General features: G+C 41.5%; 2 protein-coding genes across 4 annotated transcripts in view; both read right to left on the reverse strand.

Moving 5' to 3' along the window:
* Positions 1 to 2,568, reverse strand: part of brd2a (bromodomain containing 2a) — an 11,986-nt gene extending 9,418 nt beyond the window's left edge. For 2 of the 3 annotated variants that reach the window (XM_079288451.1, XM_079288450.1), the window contains exon 1: positions 470 to 2,568. In XM_079288451.1, coding sequence (XP_079144577.1) covers positions 470 to 501 — 32 coding nt within the window. In that variant the 5' untranslated portion in view covers positions 502 to 2,568. The remainder of the gene's footprint in view (positions 1 to 469) is intronic. The other variant, XM_079288452.1, reaches the window with a different exon arrangement.
* Positions 2,569 to 16,305: 13,737 nt separating this feature from the next.
* On the reverse strand, positions 16,306 to 23,046 carry tap2a (transporter associated with antigen processing, subunit type a). Its single transcript, XM_079288612.1, has 11 exons — positions 22,509 to 23,046; positions 21,997 to 22,111; positions 21,768 to 21,898; positions 21,312 to 21,517; positions 20,389 to 20,586; positions 20,133 to 20,261; positions 19,733 to 19,921; positions 19,316 to 19,489; positions 18,871 to 19,030; positions 17,826 to 17,962; positions 16,306 to 16,925 (listed from the first exon to the last, which is right to left on the reverse strand). The coding sequence occupies exons 1-11, from the start codon at positions 23,020 to 23,022 to the stop codon at positions 16,734 to 16,736; spliced, it is 2,145 nt and encodes a 714-aa protein (XP_079144738.1). The 5' UTR covers positions 23,023 to 23,046; the 3' UTR covers positions 16,306 to 16,733.
* Between the last annotated feature and the right edge of the window lie 70 nt (positions 23,047 to 23,116).

Consider the following 23,116-nt stretch of genomic DNA (forward strand, 5'->3'; position numbering starts at 1 on the left):
GTTACTAAAATGTAACTGTGCTGTTGGCATACCTTATGTCACGAATATTAACTCAGAGCGAAAGTTACATTACCACCATACAGACGAGAAGCGCCGGTCAAGCTACTGTTATATCGGGGAAACGCTTGTATCCGTGACGCTAATGCTAGCAATGCTAACTGCCAGGCAGCGGGAGAGAGCGGCCAGCGGCAAAGGCACTCCGAAGATGGCGCCGGCGTAGTGCGAACAACAGTCGCAGCTCGTTACAGACCCAAACCACATTTCATTTCCTCAACATGAATTTCGTTGCTACTCATTTTAACGCCGCGATAGACTTCTCCCTGTGGCACATTCACTGTCCATTTCCTTCTCCCACTCGTATTACAGCAAACACAGGCTGCCAACACCGATATGTTGAATAAAACTCATGAGAAATATTTACAATATTCCCACTGAGGGAAAGATGAGAGTCGATTTTACCAGTAGATACCTGTCAAGGAGAGGGTTAACAGCCATATCCATCAGGATGGATCCGGATTCTGTTTATAGCTAGACTCAGACCTGGATCCGTCTCTGTTCGTCCGCTTTCCGCTCCCCGCCACGGTGAACTCCTTTAATCTGCTTCGTTGAAATGGCGACGATGCGACTATACCCTCGGCTTTATAGACCGAGCGTTAGTCCTATTGGATAGACTACTTCAGACTGTCCACACCCCCAGAGCTTCTATTCGCTGTTTAACATGTCCGTAAAAGTCACCACACCCCTCGATACAGAAACTTCACTGACAATCTTTTGGGCCAACCTCTTCGCGTGTTTTTGCTGTCGGTCAAGGAAATTGCAAAATACTATTGGCCCAGCCTATTCAGCATTACAGATATGTGTCTGTAACTGGTTCCTCCATTTAATCCTGCACAAAACGCGAGGGCACCGAGTCGACCCCCCTTCCTTATAATATTACATTACGTCAACGTGTGCAAAGCGACGGCGGGGATTGGTCAATAATGTTTTAACGCGGGCTTCCAGGGTAAATATCAAGAAGCCCATTGGTTCTTTCACCGGATCACGTGTAACCCTCGAGAGCCTCACCCCACAAGCTCCCTTGCTTACCAGCATGTCCGCATTTCAGAAGAAGCTCACAGCCACCATCTTCAAGTGCACTGACAGAGTATATTTGTAGAAATATGAACAATATGCCAGGTAAAAACTAAAGCAAAACTTATAAAACGCTACATATTTAGCGTACAAACAAATTAATTAAGTAGCGTTCGTCTGCAGCATAAAAAATGCCACCATTTGAGAGCACAAAGCCAATCCAGGCCTCCATGGCTCACAAACACCACACCAGTAACGTACAAGGGTAAAGTCCAATTCAATTGTAACTGCGTGTGTAAAACGATAAGTCTGGAGACCATTTACTTCAGCGAAAAAAATATCGAGGTCATGAGAACGCCAAACAATCATCCACTGAATGACACAGCAGTTTTCCTCACTGACCTCAGACTGCATCAGAGTAAATACTGCTTTTGCCCAGCTTAACTAACGTTAAATAAGACACTCGCACGGAAAACAAGTTAATTAAAAGTATTCGGAAATCGAAACGAAAATGTATCTTATGTTTAAAAATGTAAATACTATACTTAGCCTTCGAACATTTATGAGAATAAACCAAAACTACTAACTAGAATTACAGTCGTAGTGAGTAGTAAATATTCATAATACTTATACTATTTTAAAAGCGACCGACACTATCTAGAAATCCAACAACCATACAAAATGGTTACCTAACCACATGCGCCCATCCCCCACACCAAGGTTACAAATTCCCCACAATGTCACTCTAATAAACGATAGATGGTAACACTAGATCCTTACAACATTGATTACTACTAAAGTTTTTTTTAAACTTCGCGCTTTTAAACAACGTAGTATACAGTTCAAAACGACATTTAAATGATCCAAAAGGCAAATAAATAAATAATTCATAAGATATGAGATAAAAACCTTAAATTTAACATGAATACAAATGTTGACTGGTAAATCCCACAACAATGCGAAACCGTTCTTCAAATATTCTTCTTGTCTTCCACCTCGATACCTTTTAAGCAGCACATTTCCCTCAAACATGTCCGCCTTCTTCCCCATTCCCTGCGCTGGGTGGGGGAGGGGAGTCATGTGATGAGATCAGACTGAGCGCACTGTTTATCAAAACTTCGACACGTGGCATTCCGCCAAAACCCAAATAAACGTATCCATTGAGTCTCCTTTGTCGCGAAACGTGCATCCAGATACACATCCGGTGCTTTTGGCAAAGCATAAGGCGCAGGTTTGGGCATAAAGTTGGCAAAATATCCGAACAAAGAGCATACTTTCCACTGGATTTGGTTGGCTCCGATTGGTCTTCCTTGACCACGTGACGAAAACGATTTAAGTATTACTTATTGTGCTGTTTTATAAACTTCCTCTGCTGTAATCCATGTGTGTTCGCAGTAATCCTTTACATCGCGTGTGCAGTTTCTCAGTTTGTTTCAAAAATGGTTCGTAATGTCTGTTTTCTCCAGGTTACGATTGCTGTCGAGCTCAGTTGTGTTGCAACACAAAGCATTGCGCATGCGTCCCTACCATGAAGACACATCGCCAACGATGCACTGGGAATGCTGAAGGCTGATCTAAGAGCAGTTTTTCTTAACACTAAAATGCGTAGATCCCGCATTTCAGTGCTCCCTGGAAAGGAGGTGGGATCCGGCCGCAGAACTGACGAGTGTTGGTTTCCAAATTAAAGCAGGAAGAAGAAGATGAACACGTAGTTTGTGTGCTGCATGCTTTTGAATGAAATCTACTTTTTAGCAGATGATAATTAGATATACGATCATTATCTATCTACCTGTCAGGGAACTGAGAACCAGTTAGTTAGTTGTAAACTGAATTGCCCTTGTTTTTTTCGAAGAATGTTGAACATGATTTAATTGTGATTATGTATTTGTCATGCCAGGCTGTACTGCTATCAGGATGTTTTTTTGTTTGGTTGTCTTAATATATGTCCAGGGTTGGTTTCAGCCATACTGCCAGTTCTGTATATAACACAAACATCTACACACATTTAAACTCTGTGTGTATAGATGAACAATATATGGGAATACAGTAATATGGCTAAATGTATTTCTGATGATACCTGACAATTATTAATTTTACAGTTGACGATCTTCTATCTGGGCATTGAGATATATTAGTTTTTTTTCTATTTTCTGTATTTCTAAAATCTGTAAAAAAAAAAAAACTAAACCAAAAATCCCCTATGTATTGTGACTGTTCCCAAAACCCATAAAACGATTCCCACAAAATCAAAACGAATGGGTCAGCCTACCACTGCTGATCATTCACTGATGTGAAACTAGACCAAAAGCACAACATGCTGTGTTACAGGTTCTATGTGTCTGTGTTTTGTGGGGAAACAGGCTCTGACCTGAATATCCAGGAACAGCCATGTAGGCAGGGGAAGGGAGGAAGGGAGGGGTTGGTGATTACATCAGAATCAGCCTGCTCTGACTCATCAGTGTGTGCTCTCTCTCTCTCTCTCTCTCTCTCTCTCTCTCTCTCTCTCTCTCTCTCTCTCTCTCTCTCCCCCTGTCTCTGTTTTTTCAGCGCGTGGCTGCATCAGCCTGTCACATGATGACAATCGGTCCAGAAATGGTTGCCAAGGAAGCTCTCTCCTTCACCACTCCTCTATCCTGAGTCATAGTTGCCACAGTTTTGCAGATCCATACTGCAAACTGGTGCAGCGCTGACAGCCAAGCTCCAGGATCACAGATTGCTTTTGTGCTGTTTGCATATGGCTGGTCCCATTCTGTAAATCTAGTCCATTCACTTCCTCTCACAAGCCTTCCTTAGCAACAACAGTCTCTTTGTCAACAGATGCAAGCAGCAGTTGTCTGATACAGAAGAGCACTGTGCATCGAAGGAGTGCTATTGAGCAGCGTTGCTGCGCTGTCATCTCCTGAACGTCACATTCTCTATGAAGAATTCTCCATTCTGAGCGTGTCGCTCACACACACTCACTATGTCAACAACAGTATACTCACATTATCTCTGTACATGGAATCACAGTATTTGGCCACAGCGTGCTGATCTTTCCATTCCCACCTATTTTCATTTGCATCTCAGTGTGGTATTGTTTGCTTTACAAAGCCTGTTTTCAAAAACACACCTGTGATGTTTGCCATTGGTTTTATTGACTTATCCAATGACTGTATTTGTTATATATTAGCGGCCCTACTTGTACCAAGCGAGGGCAGTATTAATGTAGTATTAATAGGTTATACACAATATCAGATTTCCACTACCTGATTTTTGTGGCTAAAATAATTCACTATAATGATATTATTGCGATATTGCGATAAACTAAGAATGCATCAGTCAAATTCATCTTTAACTTTATGGTTAATAACTGTAAAAGCGTGATTTAAAAGGAGCTGGATTATTTACTTAATTTTATTATGTGTATTATCACTGTAACATGATATCAGTATTTCATTTTTAAATATCACAGTTGTCATTACCGGTACGCATTTCAAAATGTAAATATACAACGTTACATTGCTGATATAATGTGACAACACTAACAATATAAAGACAACAGGGCACCCCTCACATACTGGTGTTTGTGTTTTAGTAACACACTCATTGCTTCCTTCCACAAAGTGGACATTGCTGCCTGCTTGGGTTTGTATTTGCAGAACATTGACCATTTCCTGTATCGCTATGAATCAGGGACGAGCAATTATGTGCCATAAAAAGCCAAAAATCTGCAACAGTGGGTTTATTTATGAATTTATTTGGATCCCCATTAGGCAAGGCAAGTTTATTTGTATAGCGCATTTCAACAACAAGGTAATTCAAAGTGCTTCACATAAAACCATTAAAAGCATCAAAATAATAAGGCAAAAGAAAAGGAGATTTAAAAACAATTAAAGAAACAGTGTAAGAAATAAAATTCAGTAGTAATAGATGTCTCCCTGAGACATTGCGCTGCACGCAATCAACCATACACTGCCGCAATTCTGCAATTACTCGCACACAAACCACGTCTGGAAAAGATCTCTGCCGATCTGCGTTTTATAGTGTACGCCTTGCACGAACTCGGTCCCGGAGGAAATGGCGATGGTTTCCTCCTTGATTAGGCACCACCAAGGTAGAAATGTCTCTTTCTGTGTTCTACACAAGTTCACATTACATCATAATGTAAAACATATGTAATTAAAAATCCAAGGACAATACCAAGTACCCACACTATCTCAGTGACAGTCAAATATTTGATACAGCTTAAAAAAAGATAGTAGTACGACTACAAACAGCGGATAGTGACTGAGAAAACACAATGAAATAAAAAAGAAAAACAAGAAACTCCCTCATTAATGATCACAGATATTATGAAGCAAAAAAATGAGGTGAATATATTTTCAGTTAAAGTTGTCTATTGTTAGTATGGATTGATAACATGGTTGTGCTAGATCTGTACAAGAAAATACATTTTACATTTAAAGCATCACCTTTTTACTGCCCGGCTTTATTTCGAACCTTTTCTTCAGGCAACTAGAGATAAAGATCAGAGATGAATTTGAAAAGCAAAGCTCATGCAGCATGGTTCCAAGAAGGTAGCGTCCCAGTGTAGGAAAACAACAGCTGCTTAATTATGCAGGCGTGGAAAATGAGTCGTAAAGGAGTAGGGACACTTCATTATCTAGCTCTGAAAAAATGGAGCAGGAACTCTGAAGTGAATGACTTCCATCTGAATGGAGGTGGACTTTCTCCTCCAGAAGGTTCACTTGATGAAGAGAGCAAATCTTTAAAACAGAAAAGTTAGAGAAACAAACCCATTTGTAATGGGATTGCATTTAGGCAACAACACCGAGCAAACAGCTACAAGACAGGAAGTGCTGAACAAAGATGATCACTGGCAACCAGATTATCATGCTTCCTAATCCTATACGTGTAATCTCTCTTGGAGCATATGTCTTTGAGCCTTTGTAGTGAGCAGTTAGAAGGGTGTGATGTTGTTGTTTACTGTTTTTGGGGGAAATACTGCTTGACGTTTATACCAATATATGCCAACAATATCCACAATAGAAGAAAAGAAAGAGGGACAGTGGAAGAATAGAAGGTAAGAATAAGAGTAAGAATAGAGAGAGATCCGTGTGTGTGTGTGCGTGCGCGTGTGTGTGTGAGAGAGAGAGAGAGACAGCCGAGCTCAGGTGTGAAATACTGGCTCCCCCCCCCCCCCCCCCCCCCCCCGACTGGTTCATTCATTCCGGCAGTTGTTGGAAAGATACCCGAGCGAAGGAGAGATGATACTGAAGAGGAGACTCTAGTGTTGAATACTTGACTTCCTTATCGTATTTCATATCTCATATTTTCGTAACTCAACAGAAACATGCAGTACTGCTTTATCTGAGGAAAGCCGCTACATTCATTTCATGACTCAAATAGAGCAGATCCTTAATAATAATAAAGCTCTCATATGTAACTATAACAAATCTCTTGTGCAATTGTCCACTTTTAGGAGTATATTTTACATTTGATATGTTGGTGTTTGATGGTTTGAGAATATGGAGTTGTGTACAGCCATTAATCACATAAAATAAAGTATAAATTACAAGTCAGAGTCAGTACCATCTTTCTTGGGATGGATGTCAATATGACAAAATACGAGGAAGGCGCACCGACCATGCGGTCATAGCTCATGACTGGATCAGGATTTAGCGACAGTGTCAAATACTGCTTCAGAGAAAAAAAGATGATCACAGACCTTGTCCTGGAATCAAGAGTGCTTTTAATTAGAGATGATCGCGTGATTGGAGATTAGTCCTAATTAGTATTAGCCTGAGGAAAGAACATCTGGCCAGCTGGTACAGATTAGAGGTATATTGTACCGACTGTCTCATATGTTCCTATGAGAATACAAAAAAAAACACTATTTCCATTTTCAGCAGAAGCCATTTGTGTAAGATCTAATATCCAGTCACGTACCAGGCTCCTCTACTTTCTGGTGTGCCAAACTCCAGGTTAGCTTTGAGGTTGTAACCTGGAGTATGTTGTGTTATGTCGCCATCTGGTGGTCACTCAGCTGAAATTGATAAGAAACAAATCGATGTTTGACATTAAATTCCATGTGTAGTTTGTTTCCAGCTACTTCAAGTTATTAACAGTAAGAAAATGTAATGTTACTTTGTGTGCATCAGCGCAGTAACCCATAGAATGAATAATCCATAGTTTGATGATACCGCAGTATAATAATAACAATAATAATACTTTCATTTTATATCGCGCTTTTCTAAGTACCCAAAGACGCTTTACATAGGGCAGAGACAAACAGAACACACTAACAAAAAAGAAAAAAGAAAAAGAAAGAAAGAGGAGCAAACAAAACAAACAAACAGAACATTTTGGTAAAAAAAGAAAACTGGAGCAGCTGTGCCGAATGGGTCATGTAGTGGAGGGTAGGGTGCATGGGTGAGCAGGTGAAGGCGAGTTTGAAGAGGTGGGTTTTGAGGGCTTGTTTGAATGATGATAGGGAGGGAGCCTCACGGATGTGGATGGGGAGGGCGTTCCAGAGGGGTGGTGCAGCAGCTGAGAAGGCCCTGTATCTTTTATTCTGAAAGACTCTAACGATCACGATCAGTGTTCATGCAGTGCTCTTTTGAAATTAATGTTTCATTCGTTCAACAGGTTATTATCTATCACCAAGTGGCCATTACACAGTGGTGCACCGTCGCTGGCCTAAACAGAATCACAGTTATAGCTATTTCATAATTTAATAATTTTTCATTAATACACCACATGTATTCTAATTATTTGATTTCCCATTATCTTATTTTCTCATTGCACAGCTACTGTCTTCCTCAGTTGCTCTGCTTCCAGCCTGCAGCGCTGCTTCCAGTGCAGCTTGTTTTAAGTAGAGCTTTTATCCAATCAGATTTCACCTCTGTGTCTCGAGAAGAGAGGCCCGAGGCCTGCTAGGAAGCCTTTGCAGTTTAAGTGAATGGAGATGATATTGTTGATTGTCATAGTGTTCAACCAATCAGATCTTTAGTTTGACATGTTGGGCGTATTCTTTGACATGTCAGAGCTGTCTAGGTGGCCTACAATTAACGTGCAGCTCAGCATTAATGTGAGCCGTGATTGGTCAGTGACTGTTGTGAAGCTGAAGCAGCTAGCAGAAGTTAGTAGTGAGAGTTCAAGTTGAAAGATATGTAAGAAGTTATGACATTGACATGACATTTTTAGCGTTTTGCTTGACCAGGAAAAGGATTTGTGCGAACGGTATTTCTGTCTGACAGCGTCGGAGAAGCGTTGCATATTTTATGTCTAAGAATGTGCTTTATTTGTGACTGAGGTGTTTGGAGCTACGCTAGATTTGCTAACCAAGGCAGCAACATGACACCATAGCACGACAGGATATGTACAAGCGACGGTGCTTTTGAAAACTTTTGCTGAGACCCAAGTGGATCTACAACTCAACGAACACTGTGAAAACATAATATTGTATCTTAAAAAGAGTGTAGCTTTGGAAGATATACTTGACTTGAATAAGTCAGACAGTTGACGCTTATTTATTTATTCACCCATCCATCTATTTATTCATCTATTTATTTATCTATTTAAAAGGACCCCTATGCACCTGATGCCAATGGTACCAGCTAGTCTTCCTCGGGTCTGAAATATTACATCTTATTCATCACATACTGTATACAACATCACACTGTTATGCTGTGTTCGTCACATATGCACCTCTAACTGTCTTACATTAAGTGGCCGTTCATTCAAATCTACATTCAATTATATTGTAGCTAGAGGGGGGTAGCTAATGATTGATGGCACGATAAACGGGAGAAAAAAAATATTTTTATTTTCTGTTTTTGTGAAATGAAAGTTACATTTGATAATTTGACTGTGTAACAATTGTAACAAACTACACATTTTGATGCCTATAAGGTGAGCAATAGTTCAGGTGGCTTAAGTTAACATTACAACTTTGGGATACATTTGTAACTGTGGATTTTGTCCTGCATCACTTACATGATGGATGGCCAATATGAACAGAGGGAATAATTACAGTAAGCAAACACTGTTTATATGGGAACCTGACTGAAAGAAATGAACCTGTCCTCTAAATGTTCTGGTTAACGTTGGCATACGCTATTTTGGTCAAATATAGGGTTCTCGTTCGAGCCGTGGTTTCTCTTGATTTAACATAAAACAAACAGCGTGACTCCACATGGCCCTCAGTTCTTTATAGATATTGGATGAAAAAATACTTTGAAAATTGTACAAATAAGTAAAGAAATCCCATCAGGTTGAACAGGAAATACTAACTGAACATAAAAAAGTGAATTTGACGCTCTGCAATATTCAGTTTTCCTGAGACTGTAAATCATATCATTTTACTTTGTTTTGACAATCAGCCAGCTGCCTAAAAGGCTACTGTTTATGTCTGTGCTCTTTTAACTGTAACATGTCAGTCTTGGGGGTTACTTGATTTCCAAGTGATTAGGGCCCATCTCACATGGGAGTAATGAGTCCGATTCTACATGCCTCTCTCTCCAGAGCCCTCAAATAATCCTTTCATGAGAATGCCACTAGTTCCTGGTGTAGTCCTGCCTTGTAGTGGTCGTGTTACTTCTATGTTGTGTGGATGTTTTGGTCCAATGCAGTTGAGTTTTCTCTTACATACCAGCCTGTAGTTTCTGGTGGAGTCTGCACACACCACCAGCTACTGTACCTCTACTCTACTGTACTGGCGTCATTAAATGCAAACACACTAACACTAAAAGTCTGCCAAGAGCTCTATACTTTCATTAAAGGTCATGATTTACACACGGCCACAACCGCAGGCAGCAACAGTGTTACACAGTGACAACAAGGCTCTTCCTTCCAGCCCCAGGCTGCTGAATGAAGAAGGCTTTTAAGGCAGAACCACAACAGCTCAGGTGTGACTCATCCAGCTGCCGACCCTCGAATCAGCACCTGTAACAGATCATCACACACACACACACACACACACACACACACACACACAACAGGGACGCCTAGTGTATGGGAGGAGGAGGGTCGTCACAACACTGACTCAAAACCAATGCCACATCAAATAGCTGACATTGCTTTTTTTTTTACTCTTGAACCCCCAATTTCCCCCCTTAATCTTCTAAACCTTCTTGAACTGCCAGTCAATGCAAACACATGTGAAGCAGCCAATCTCTGTTCAAATCCACAGAACTGTATTTGATATTCTAGTGGAGATCCCAACGGTTCCAAAGATACAAACTGAGATTTGTAAAAATGTGAATAAAATGATGCAGAATACATGTATTTATTTATGTATTTAATAATACAGTTTAAAGTTGCACGGACAATTTATAGACATTTGTGTAAATGTGCAAGTTTAGCCACCGTGGCTAATTTTCAACTGCGGTCCCTATGCTGGTGTAATGACAGCTGCATGCACATGAAACACATTAAGACAGGAACAGCAATATTGTACATTTATCAAAACACATTTCATAAAACACGTGAAATACTTTAAAACAAAGACTACAATACATAAAACATAAAACAAAGCACAGTTGGGGTTATTTACATAGTATGGTCACACACACACTTGTCTTTTTACCATAATGTTAAATGAGTTTAAATGGCTGAATGTGTCACTGTTCCATGTGTGAACTGCGCTCACTGAAGACTGTGACTGTCTGAAGGCAGTCCTCCTCATTATACAACAAGTTACATTTCCGTTTGGTGCAACGGTGCAGCCACAATACCATTGCTTTTAAAGTTAGTGTGATAAAGAGCTGATACAGAATACATGTGTGATTCTGTCAAACAGTGGGGAATAAAAGCATTTTAACAACCTCAAAGCTACTTAGCGAGAAAAAAAGAGAAACTTTTCTGTTCAGTGGTTGAAACCTGAAGTTGTTAGGATCTCGGTCTGACCTCGTGTGTGCTCCTCTGTTTCCCCCTGTCAGTGTTGTTGTTTGAAGGCCATGTGCTTATGTTTTGTTTTTGTGTCAGCCTATAGTTTCCACCCCCGAGTTCCGTCTCCAACCACGGCCCTCACCCCAGGCTCAGCTGTGGGGAATTCCAGTGATCAGCGCCGACGGACTTAAATGCCCCAGCTGTCCTCCGGCGCGTCGTCAGTCCGTCCGGTTACCAGTCTGGCGACGTAAGTCTGAACACCGAGTCAGTGAAGATCGTTACCGGTTTGTTTTCGGTTTCCTTCAGTTTTGAGTGCGGTCGAGTTTCCCTCCCGACTCCGGAGGTTACCTGTCCCGGCCTCGGTTGAGCTTCCGTCCCGACTCCGGTGGAGATTATAGGAGTGACTTTAATTTGCTGGACAGTTGGTCTTTGTTTGTAGTTTGTTCATTCTTTGACTCCTCCTGCACAAGTTCAATGAAGTCTTGGCTGGAGTAAACCTGCTGTGTGCGTGCGTTTGGGTTCACTAACTACACTACCTCATGACAGAAGTAGCTTTAAAGTTGTAGGAAACAATAACACACATGTAGTGTCTGTGTGCGCCAACACATGTCTGTGTGCGCCAACACATTAAATTGATCATATTTATTACGGTAGATGAAATCTACTTGTCTGATGCATCATTAGATGCATTTATGCACAATGTGGACTGCTTTTATGTAGCAGTTTTAGCCAAAGTGCTTTACAGTGTGTCTCTTGAGACACACACACACACACACGTGCACACACACACACACACACACACACACACACACACACACACACCAGGATTCAGTGTCTCGTCCATCCATGGACACTTTGACATGTGAGCATCAACCTCATGGTGTCTCTGGATGCTTTGGGACCTGAGCTAGAATTTGAACAATACTTTCCTTTCCACAAATGTGCTTGTGATGGCATATGTGTTGGTATTACATGAGGTTTATATACCGATTGTTCTCAAGCACTACTTGGATATATCTTATGTGACATTATTTCATGTTATGATATCTTGTGTTATCTTGTCTCATCTTATCTTTCAATACATTTCATGCAAGTCATTCATTTTTTATTTTATCCCACTTGGGGGCACTCAAGCTCTGTTATTCCGGTAGGAGACATATGGAAGCCAGCTGACAGATGTCAGTTCACCAGACTGAGGAGTGAAGGGAAATCACATGGTTGTGTGGTTGGTTGTCTGGTTGGTTGTCTGGTTGCACAGTGAAAATGCCTGAGAGAAGCACTAGGGGTGCTGAGGCTCTACTGTTCTTCATCACATGACTTCACCCTCCTGCTGACACCCTGAGGATCTGACTGGCCTGGTGTTCAAATCCCTGAATCACTATTAAATGAGCTTTTTATAAGACAGTGTGGTGGTGAGAGAGACGGCCCTGTGACTGAAATTCAGCTGATAGAATGTCCTCCATTTCTAGTCGATGAAGCAGTGTCAACCTTCTGTTCAAATATACACATCTTACATAGTATCTCTGGTTACTGGTGCAATCTAAAACAACCTTCAGTATGAATTCTTCAAACAGGGGAATAGAACATTCATGTGGCTCTGTGGCTTCAGATGTCCCTTTCACCTCTCTGCACTTACACGCTTGTGGTTTTCTGTGGATCTAATATGCACACAACACAGAACCGACACTGTTCAGAGAACTGAGAATACCACATAACAGTACTGCTGTATGGTAACCACTTCTCAACCCGAAGTGGTTTATGTGTTAGGGCTGTTTTTGTTACATTTGCGGTGCTGTTTTGTTGCTTTCACTAGATGGCAGTCACCAGCAATGATTCAGCCTTTTGCTGAGACTTCTGAGGATAACGTAATTTGTGCAATCTACCAGGCAGGCACTTTCCGGGAAATCACGTGTCTGATGATAAAAGTGGCAAATACAACCAGCCGAGGCGCTGTTGCTCTGCCTTAAAGGATTCAGCACAGGGCAGGGCTGTGTTTGTTTTTTTTTCCCAAGCTGACCAAGGATCAGTTTCTATTGTCTACATTTTGCTCTCCGAAGTCAACAACAGACACCAGATCAGTGTTTTAGTATTACCTTTGTTCATGAACCGGGACTTTCCATAACTGATCATGTGCTGTGTGTTTGATTGGATGTTTTTTCTTCATCATTAACTGCAGTAAATGTTGCAGTATCCCGACTCTCCAGGGGAAGTTAGGGGATTCACAAAAAGACAGCTTTACCTGCCTGTTAAAGAACAGCTCCCTGCTCAGTGAAGAGGACTGCAGTGCTTACTTTTACCTCATTATATCCAGAATAGTATTATGACTTATCTGAAGTATACTTTATTTGCACATGTATTTTTAAAATGCTTTTTGCAGCATTGTGTTTCACCATGTTTCTGACTCTCCTATTCTATTCTCACTCACCTGTCAAATGAAATGAGGTGAGGTGGGAAAGAAGCTACATCGGTGTCATTTCTGTTGTGCTTTACGCCGCATCAGTTCCTTTTTATTAGTTTTGGTTTCAAGAGGAGAAGAGAAGCAAGTATTATGTGACAGTGAAGCCAATCTGTCCTGTGACTCTTTATCTTGCTAAAATGACTTCTCTTTCATTTGCACTTCAGTTCCTCTGTGTTGGATTGTACCAACCAGCTAACGTGTTTCAGGGACAGGAACTACAATACGACATATACAATAGGCTTAATCTAATATTGTTGTGGTTGTGTTGCACATCTATTTAAGGGACGTCTGTTTGCAGTGGTGGAAAGTAGATACATACATTTACTCTACTATACTTGATGCACTTGTACTTTATTTGAGTATTTTCCATTTTATGCGGCTTTATACGTCTACTCCACTACGAGAGATACTCTCTAGTCTAATGTTTGACAAAGAAAATACACTGAGTTTATAAAACACAATAACTTAAGATTAAACCATGTGACCCCTTAGAGTATTTTCACATCGCTGTTGTGATAAGCAATAAGTTTACATGACTGGAAACTTATTTTAACACTGAATATATTTAATATAATATAATATGAGCGGGATAGCTGGCCCTTTGGAACAGATACAACCTGATTTGAAGTATTCTATAAGGCCTGGTGGAAGTGAAGGACAAAGGTTTGATTAACTCATAAGTGTCATCAACATCCACTTGCTCTGTCAAAGTGTCCCTGGTGCCTAAAAGCCAATGAAGTCATGACAGACAGTCCAGTTCTAGACATATGACAGGCAGTGTGGCAAATCTTTTGAATAATATCAAATGTGTTTATGTGACAGCTGCTTAAAATAGTCGACAGAAGCTGCATATTTTGGGGGTAGAGAGGCGTGCCAGATGAGTCACTGAATGCACAACACTGCACAGAAAGAGAAAGTAAGAAGAGAAGGGACTTTCCAGCTCGGCAGTGTCGCGCTGCATTGGTATGGTGCAGAACCGGACAAGCAAAAGCTGCTCCACACACACACAGACACACACACAGTACAGTAGGTGCACACTGAGGTTTGAGGATGCACATGACTCTTTTCTAGTACACCATAGATAAATACTGCCACAGTCACTATCGTCTTTTATTTGACCAATTCCCCGTTATTCACTAACTTCAAACTCACGCTGTCGGCCATTTTGGGTTTGGGTTTTTGAAGGTCTCACCTTAAGATGGCGTACTTGTTGACATTTGCTTTTTCCACTCCTGCCTTTATAACCCGCAGGCAGCACACAGTTGTTGATGGGAAGCAGCCAAGTTTATGATGCGTCACGAGCCGCGTTGTATCTCCAGAGTGTCAGCTTTTTTAAGAACAATGACAAGTAGATTTGGTTTCAGCCGGATCACCAACATTCTATTAATTCATTAAGTTTGAATCAACAGCAGAACAAGGTTCACGGAGAGCATGTGATCATTCAGTTAATGTTGGAACATGCAAATAAGTTCATCTAAAGTTAAGTAGGCAAGACATTGCAAACAAAGTATGGGGATAAACCACTCTTGAACTTGACCTATTTTAAATGTAAATGTAGTGTAAACTGTAGTTTGGGTCCACATGTCACCCATATTCATTTACAAATCCCTCATCAGGATACATGACGTTTTAAAAGTCTTGCAGTAGTCCAGGAGAAACAAATGCCCCACTGGTCTGCAGCGCGTGACTTCAGCCACCATTTTGTGGCGGCACAGACGTCTCGACAAGATGGCGTCAATGTTGCCTAAGCTGCGCCTGTTCTCTGTCAATAGAGGATGTTGGTGTTTGGACATAATGCCGCATATCGCTTCACTGCACCTGAGGTTTTTATGACATGTCACCAGACACCCCACCCCCACCACAGTCAAACCAGAAACACAAACACTAATGTGTGTGATTAGAAAAGCTGAAACGCCTCAGACTACTAACCAGTATAACAAACTCACAACCACCACGCTCAGTAACCTGAATAAATCATTTGAGTAATTATTACGTGCTGCGTTTCGCTCCTTTTAAGACTCATGTCGAAACCTGTAAACTCTGAATTTTCACTGTGGAATTAAAAACTAAACCACATGCAGATTTTTGCATAAAACTTAACATATTTTACCTTCACTTTGTCCTATGAGACCTTTGTTGAATGAATGAATGCACTTTATTTATATAGCACTTTACACGCACAGAATTCAGCACAAAGGGCTTTACAATTCAGGTTTAAATACCATACACATACACAAACACATCAGCGTGTGTGTTATATTATAGTGTTATATTTAAAGGCAGAGTGTTCCATATTTTTGGGGTGTCGTGGCAAAAAGTAGCATCCCCAAAGGTGTTAGTGGCGACCTTGGGAACAGTAAGAAAGAGCAGCTTTGCAGGATCTTATGGTTCGTGGAGGATCATAAAATGATGCAATCTGTCATATAAAAGGGCAGCGAGGCTATTCCGTCAGGGAGTTATATGATCTCTCATTTGAGTTTGTGTTAAAACCCTGGCGGCAGCATTCTGAGTGGTCCGTAGCTTTGCAATGGCTACGTTTGGTAGGCCAGAATAAAAAGCGTTACAGAAGGCGACTAGAAACAAAAGCATGAACGAGGCAGTCCTGCTCAATGAATTAAACTGAGCTCACAATTGAGGTCCAAATCTGAAACGACTCAGAGGTTTCTTGTGGTTGTATCTGTATCCCTCTTATTGTTGGGCTAACGAGGAGGATCTCAGTCTTATCTTCATTTAGCTTCATGAAGTTCTTGCTCATCCACCCATTGACATGCCAGAGGTTTGGGTCATCTGCCCACACACACAGCTGTTGAAGGGCTTTGTGAATATGTGACACAAGGCTTGAAAAATATAATCCAACAGAAACATTGTGTTTGAAACATCAATCTTTTATTTGGGAAGTACACATGAGGCAACCTTAGGCCACTCTGATCATAAGAGTTTATGGCGTCAACTGTGTGCTGTTGTGTTATTCATCTGTACCCAAATACAAGGCCATGAAATAGAAAACCATAGCGTACATTTTGTTTGACGAATTTACAATATCTAATGTCATTTCAACAAAATGTATAAAGTTGAGAAGGTTCCACATCTTTTAACATTTCTGAAAAACATACGTCCATGTTCTTTCATTTTCAATATTTATCCAACAATATTTACACAAACATTTGATAAGGTCTGTGTGTATATGTTCAGTATGTGTGTGGCCACTGTATCACTCGAAATAACAACTCTTTTATGAGGCTAGCTGCTGTTGGTCCAACGTGCATCACGGTCACACAGAACAATTGTCTCACAGATGACATGAATCCACAGCACCGGCTCAGTGACAGCGCTGTCACTGTGGTGAGTTTCCCTCCCTCAGTTTGTAGTAGCCCCCCTTCATGTCCATCAGTTCCTGGTGAGTCCCTTGTTCCTGAACTCTGCCGTCGTCGATCACAACGATCTGATCTGCCCTCTCAATGGTCTTCAGCTTGTGAGCGATCACCAGCAGGGTCTGGTTGGGACAACTGGCCAGGGCCTGCTGGATCTGTGCAGAGTCAATGACAGACGTATACAGTATCACCATGAAACCTTCCCATTTGAGTACTTGCATTGAGACGATTACTTTGTAAATTGCAAGTTTTCTGAAAATGTATTAAATATGCAAACGATGCATGATCTTGTTAAATACTGCTACTTTCATTCATTTCAAGAACAGAAATGGGAACATTGGATAAAGACAGGTTAATGTTCATGTCATATTTTAATATGCAAATGAGATATTATCTAATGGTAACCTTTGGTGAATTTAAGAGAAATCTACAAACGCAAATAGACATACATAGACAGCTTAATGTGTAATTTGGATGGTTTTTTCCACCATGTTATGGAAGTAAAATAGACTGAATAGCAATGTTTTTGCCTGAGGTCCCTCCCCTTAATATACAGTGATATATAAAAGAATATAAAATAAAACAAGGAGTAACATTATTTAATCAGACCTATTCATTCAGAAACATTGCTACATTACTGTAGTACTCATTTGGGAGAGTTTAAAGGAACTGTGCAAAACATTTCCTGAGAATGAATATGACTGGATGTCAGTGAGGACACAGAGCATGCATGCAAGACCAGTGATTTATTGAACTACCCCACATATAGGCCTATCTTGCAATATCAGTGTTGTCATGTGGATGGTTTAGAGCTGGGTGAACACACTAAACACATTAATGGGAATCATCGCACAGCAAAATTTGTTGAAAATGTACCTTTTTTTGTCCTCTAGCTCTTTGATTTAATTTCTCATCATTGCTCAATTCTCATCAATTAATTGAGCAATGATGTGTGCAGCACTTCCTACTGTATATCTATTAAATACTGACTGTATGTTTTTAGTCAGAAGTGACTGATGGTAATGAACTCTGGCCGGAGGGAAGTTGTGACATACCTTATTTTCACTCGTCATGTCCAGAGAGCTGGTTATTTCATCCAGAATGAGGACCTGTGGCTGCCTGACCAGAGCTCGGGCAATGGCGATCTGCTGCTTCTGGCTCTTGGATAGATGGCCGCCGCCCTCACCCACCTCTGAGAAATGGACATTATAAAATCATAACGGATTGAGGTTCAAGGTGGGATGCAGATACAGAAAGACAGAGAATGAAGTCACTCCCCCTCTGTGTGTGTGTTGTAATCCGAGCTTCTCTGTGCTTTAGCGTGCGCCACTGGCTAGCTAGTGGCCACTGCTCTGCACTGCACCCGTACGGCGGTAACAGATGATAACGCCATCCTGACCGACAGCGTTGTCGCGGTGACGCCTTCAGGTTACTCCCCCAAGTTTACACTGCTTGTCCTGTCCGCACTGTTGCCGTTGTTTGCACTGTTAGCGCTGTTAGCACTGTTAGCTGCTAGACGCCAGCTCAAGCTTAGTTTATACTTGACGTAGTGAAGCCGGGGCGAGGTGCGCACGATAATGTTGCGTTTCTTTATAATGCATGTAATACTTGACTTGTTTCTTTACAGGGCTTGTACAAAGGCAATAAAGTAGTCCATCAATATCAGATATGAGTTTACAGATATTTCATCCAGGTCATTGTGGAGGTTAGTTTATGTCATTTTACCGGTTACACCTACAGTCTATGGGCATATCTATGAGTTACACTCGTTGTCTTTTTGGTTCTTCACAGTTCATTTTGTTTGTACGCTCTCTGGCGTTTCGGAGAATAATGCAACTCACAGCGCATAGAGTTTGACTGTGTACACTCTCCCAAATTATACAAAGTTACCCAATTTTGAAAAACTGTGGACGGCATATATGCTGGTGATGGTGTATACTTTGTAATCTAAGCTGCTGTCCGAAAATTACAAATTACAAAAAAATGAAATGAATAGAAAGTCAATCTAGCTCTACAAATGCTATGTTCTTCACTCGACCATCCAAAGCAGGTTTTTACTCGATGTAGAAACAATAGCAGGGGTGGTTAAAAAAAGGTTACCTGTATCGTAGCTCTTCTCCAGCTTCATGATGAAGTCATGGGCGTTGGCTTTGCGTGCTGCTTCCTGGATCTCATCCAATGAGGATTCAGCAAGCCCGTAGGCGATGTTGTCTCTGATGGAGCCAGAGAAGAGCACAGGCTCCTGGCTCACCACAGCAATCTGTCAAACACACTCATCAGACTGATGGGACTAATAAAGGATCATCTTATCTTGTCTTCCATTTAGTCTACTCATCAGGCCATTACTCAATGTGCAACATGTGTTACGGTTGAACTGCATTCTGGTCTAAGTAGGCTAGTAATCGTAAACTCTTGTTTTTTCACAATAGATTTCTTCCCGTATGGATTGTCGAATGTTGTATTTGAAACTATAAAAACAATTGTAACCCAGATAAGACACAGAAAGTGGTGTACATCACTTGAAAAAGCCATAATGATTAATTACCTTCTTGTGGAGGAAACGGTGGTCATAGGATTTCAGAGGTTCATTGTCCAATAGGATTTCTCCATCCTGCTGCTCATAGAAGCGCTCCAGCAGACTCACACATGTGCTTTTTCCTTTTCCAGATGTACCCACCAGTGCCGTCATCTGACCTGACTTCAGCTCCAAAGAAAAGTCCTGAAACGAGGAGATAACAACGAAAACAAAATAGAGTTTTGTGCCGGTAGTTTATTATACATAAGTTTATAAGTAGTTGTAAATACTTGGGAGGGAACACCTGTGTAAATAATTTACATTAGCTTGTCACTTTCTATACTCATCCTGTTTTTTCCACTATTCATTTCAATATATATTTTTTTCATGAACTGTATAAATTCATGCTGATGAAGTCCTCTTGTCTGTCTGCCGGTCAGACCTCACCTGCAGCACTGTTTTGTTGGGGCATGTAGGATAGGCGAAGTTGAGATCGCGGAAGATGACGTGCCCTGTCAGCTTTTCCGGTTTGAGTTTCCCCTCCATGCTGACCAGAGGTTTTCGGTCCAGGTACTCAAACACTTTCCCAGCAGCCCCCACCGAGTTCAGCATGTCGCCAAAGATGTGGGTGAGTGTCTACAAAATGTCATAAAACTGAGCACTTAAGAACATAATGATTTCATTTTTAGAGTCAATGTTTTTGCATGCAATCATATGTTTCGGATAGTGTGGGTGTCTGGTTCGACATGCTTAAAAGCTATGAGCCAATTGAATGTTATTCCTGAGGACATTCTTTTAAAAGCAACCACATCTTTCAATAAAACATTAAAACCAAGCAGTTATATACCCTGATGTTGTGTCCAAGATCTGACTGGTAGAGGATAAAGGAAACCAGGTTGCCAGTGGTCATCTGTCCACTCTGGATGAACAGCCTGCCGTAGTACAACATGACGACCTGCATGCCTAACCCTGTCAACTATAGACACACACACACACACACACACACACAGGAAGAACTACTGTTACATCAGGTGATATACAATGATACACTCAGTAATACGCTCAGAACTACCTCATTTTGCTAAAAATGACAAAGTTCTCACCCTCTGTGCGAGAAGATAAACAGCTCTGACAGTGTTCTGGCTTGTCTTGAGGACGTGTGTGTCCATCAAGCGGTCGTCATAACGACGGGCCTCTTGTTTCTCTGTGTTGAAGCTCCGTACCACCTGAACACTGGACACTACCTCGTTCACGACTTCATTTGCCTGAGCCATCGAGGCCTGCACCGCCAGGGACAGCCGCTGAGGGAGGAATACAAAAAGACAATGAAAGTCATCTTAGTACTTAAGGTTCGGGTTGAGAATGTATTTTAGGAACTTTTTTATATATTTGCATAAATAAATAAAATTTAAAAAATATATAGAAAAAATCTGTCAGTAAATGACTTTTGAAGCTCTTCCATGTCCTTAAAAAGACGGGTGCTAACAAGTGTCTAAATGAGACTATTAAGCGTCATCACGTCAGATTGTCTGTTGTGTAAACTTGCACTGAAGCGACCGAGGTGCAGTTTGTTTATAGCCTATAGCAGACTGTCAGAACCCGCGGCAGTAAAATGAGAGGTTTTCTAAAATGGACTCTGGTGCTCGGAAACACAACCGCTTTTGTCCACAGGGAGCATCAAAATCAACACAAAATGAAAGTTCCACATAGCAGCTTTAAGTTGAATAAGTAAGGGCGAACCAGAGTCCTGTACATTAGTGAAGGAAATAAATCATTTGAATCTGTGATAAGATATTGTCATCAGAGACACAGAAGATGGGCCCAACCAATGGTTTCATTTTTTATTTTTTGTTTCTGAACACCATTTGTCTTTTGAAAGACATAAGGACATATCTGCTCTTTTCCTTTGAAGAGAAGGATTTTTTGATGAGTTAAAATGTCTAAAAATAGGGATGGAAATCATGCATGAACATGATTCTGTAGCTCTCAATGTCAATTCAATATTTCTTATGAACCTGCCTTTTACCTGGTAGTGTGTGTCATAGATGTTCTGAATGAGGCCAGTGATGGGCGTCTCCATCAATACGAGGAATGTGAGCTTCCATGAAAGATTCATCATCAGGGAGATCATGCCCAATGTCTTGATGAACGTCCTCAGCAGCACATTGACATTGAGACAGACTGCTCTTCCCATCAAGGTGGTGTCTTTCGACAACCTGGATGTGATTTCACCTACACAGAAAATACAGAGAAATGACTTTCTGTCCTGTTCTGTTACGTTCTGTCAAGTTCTATAGTATGTCCTGTGACACCCTTGTATGTTCTGCTCCATTCTGCCCGGTTTCTCTAACTCATCTTGTTCAGTATCGTCCAATATATGTGTCTTTATGTGTGATTTTGTCTTGACATGACTTGTTCCATCCGTCATGTGCACTGATACATTATTCATACAGTATGTTTGCATGCTATATAAGAGCCTTACCTGTCTTTGTGGTCTCAAAGAATCCAATTTCCTGTTTGGTCAAAGCCCCAAACAGCTTGACTTTCATCCTGCATGTGAAGGCACTGATGGCACAAAGTAAGAGACCTCCTCTGCAGCCTGCACTCAGAGAGCTATCGGATCACAAAAAGAGACAAGTCAGTCAAAATTCACCTTGTGAGCCACAGGCACATGTTGGTGGATAAGTGAGGAGGGGGAAGAATAGTCCCACCTGCCCAGAGAGTACAGGCCCATGAAGAGGAGCGCAGACACAAATTCATTCGGCTGATACTGAGTGCCAAGGATGTCAATGACTCTCCCAGTGTAGAACGGGATGAACATCTCACCTGAGGAGAGGGACGTGCAGAATACACATAGTCAGACACATACAGAGAGATGAAGGTGCATCAGCCAGCACATCAGCATCATCATCATCATCATCATGAACGTGGTCCAGCGTATCCCACCAGCAATAGTGTTTCAATTACCACATTGAGACTTGAAAATATGTGGAATAGTGACAATGACGGTATTCTTAAAAAAATACTTTCCACTATGCTGATAGTTAATAATTGTCCATTTCCTTAGCATCTCTTTACTATCGGCTGAAATCATCAAAATCATCATCAACTATGCACTGGCTGCACTGGAACCTGAGTTCTTAATTTCGCTCCCTTTCATGTACATCATTTATTATGCTCATCCTCATCATCATTATCATCATCATCATCACCATCTACTTACACAAAACAGCCAGCGTCAGCATCACAAGCCCCCCAAGCAGCAGCAGATATTCGGGGGAGTACAGGCGCAGGACTCTCACAAACAGCACTCTGGCTTTCTGCTTCTTCTCTTTACCGGCGGCCGCGTCGTCTGCGTCCGGGATGGTGATTTCCCAAAACAGCGCACCGGCCAGCGACGCTCCGGCACACATGAGCCAGCAGCGCGCATCCGCAGACAAGCCACATTCGGTCTCCTCGTGGTGGAGCGCTTTAGTCCCGGTCTCAAACACCGCGGGCAGCAGACTGTGCGACGCGATGACACGAATCAGCAACGGGTTGAGGTCTCCGAGGGCGAGCAGAGCTACGGCGGTTAGTGCCAAGCAACGGAGAGCCGCGTGGACCCAGAAATGCGCAAAATGTCCAAACACGCTGTGAGTCGCCACTAGTCCTGCTGCGTAAAACAAGGACAGATCGACGCAGACTGCTAAAGTCAAAGCTACGACTTTGCGGGTAACTGTTGCTGTATTCCTTGCCATTTTGCAGCTACAGTCGTCTGCGTACCCTGCTCTGTCTCTGCAGTCTTGTACTGATGTTTATGTCCACTTTCACTTTCATTTTCTTGCTTTGGAC

Source organism: Melanostigma gelatinosum, assembly GCF_949748355.1.
Source record: "Melanostigma gelatinosum genome assembly, chromosome: 17".
In the NCBI taxonomy this organism is placed as follows: Eukaryota; Metazoa; Chordata; class Actinopteri; order Perciformes; family Zoarcidae; genus Melanostigma; species Melanostigma gelatinosum.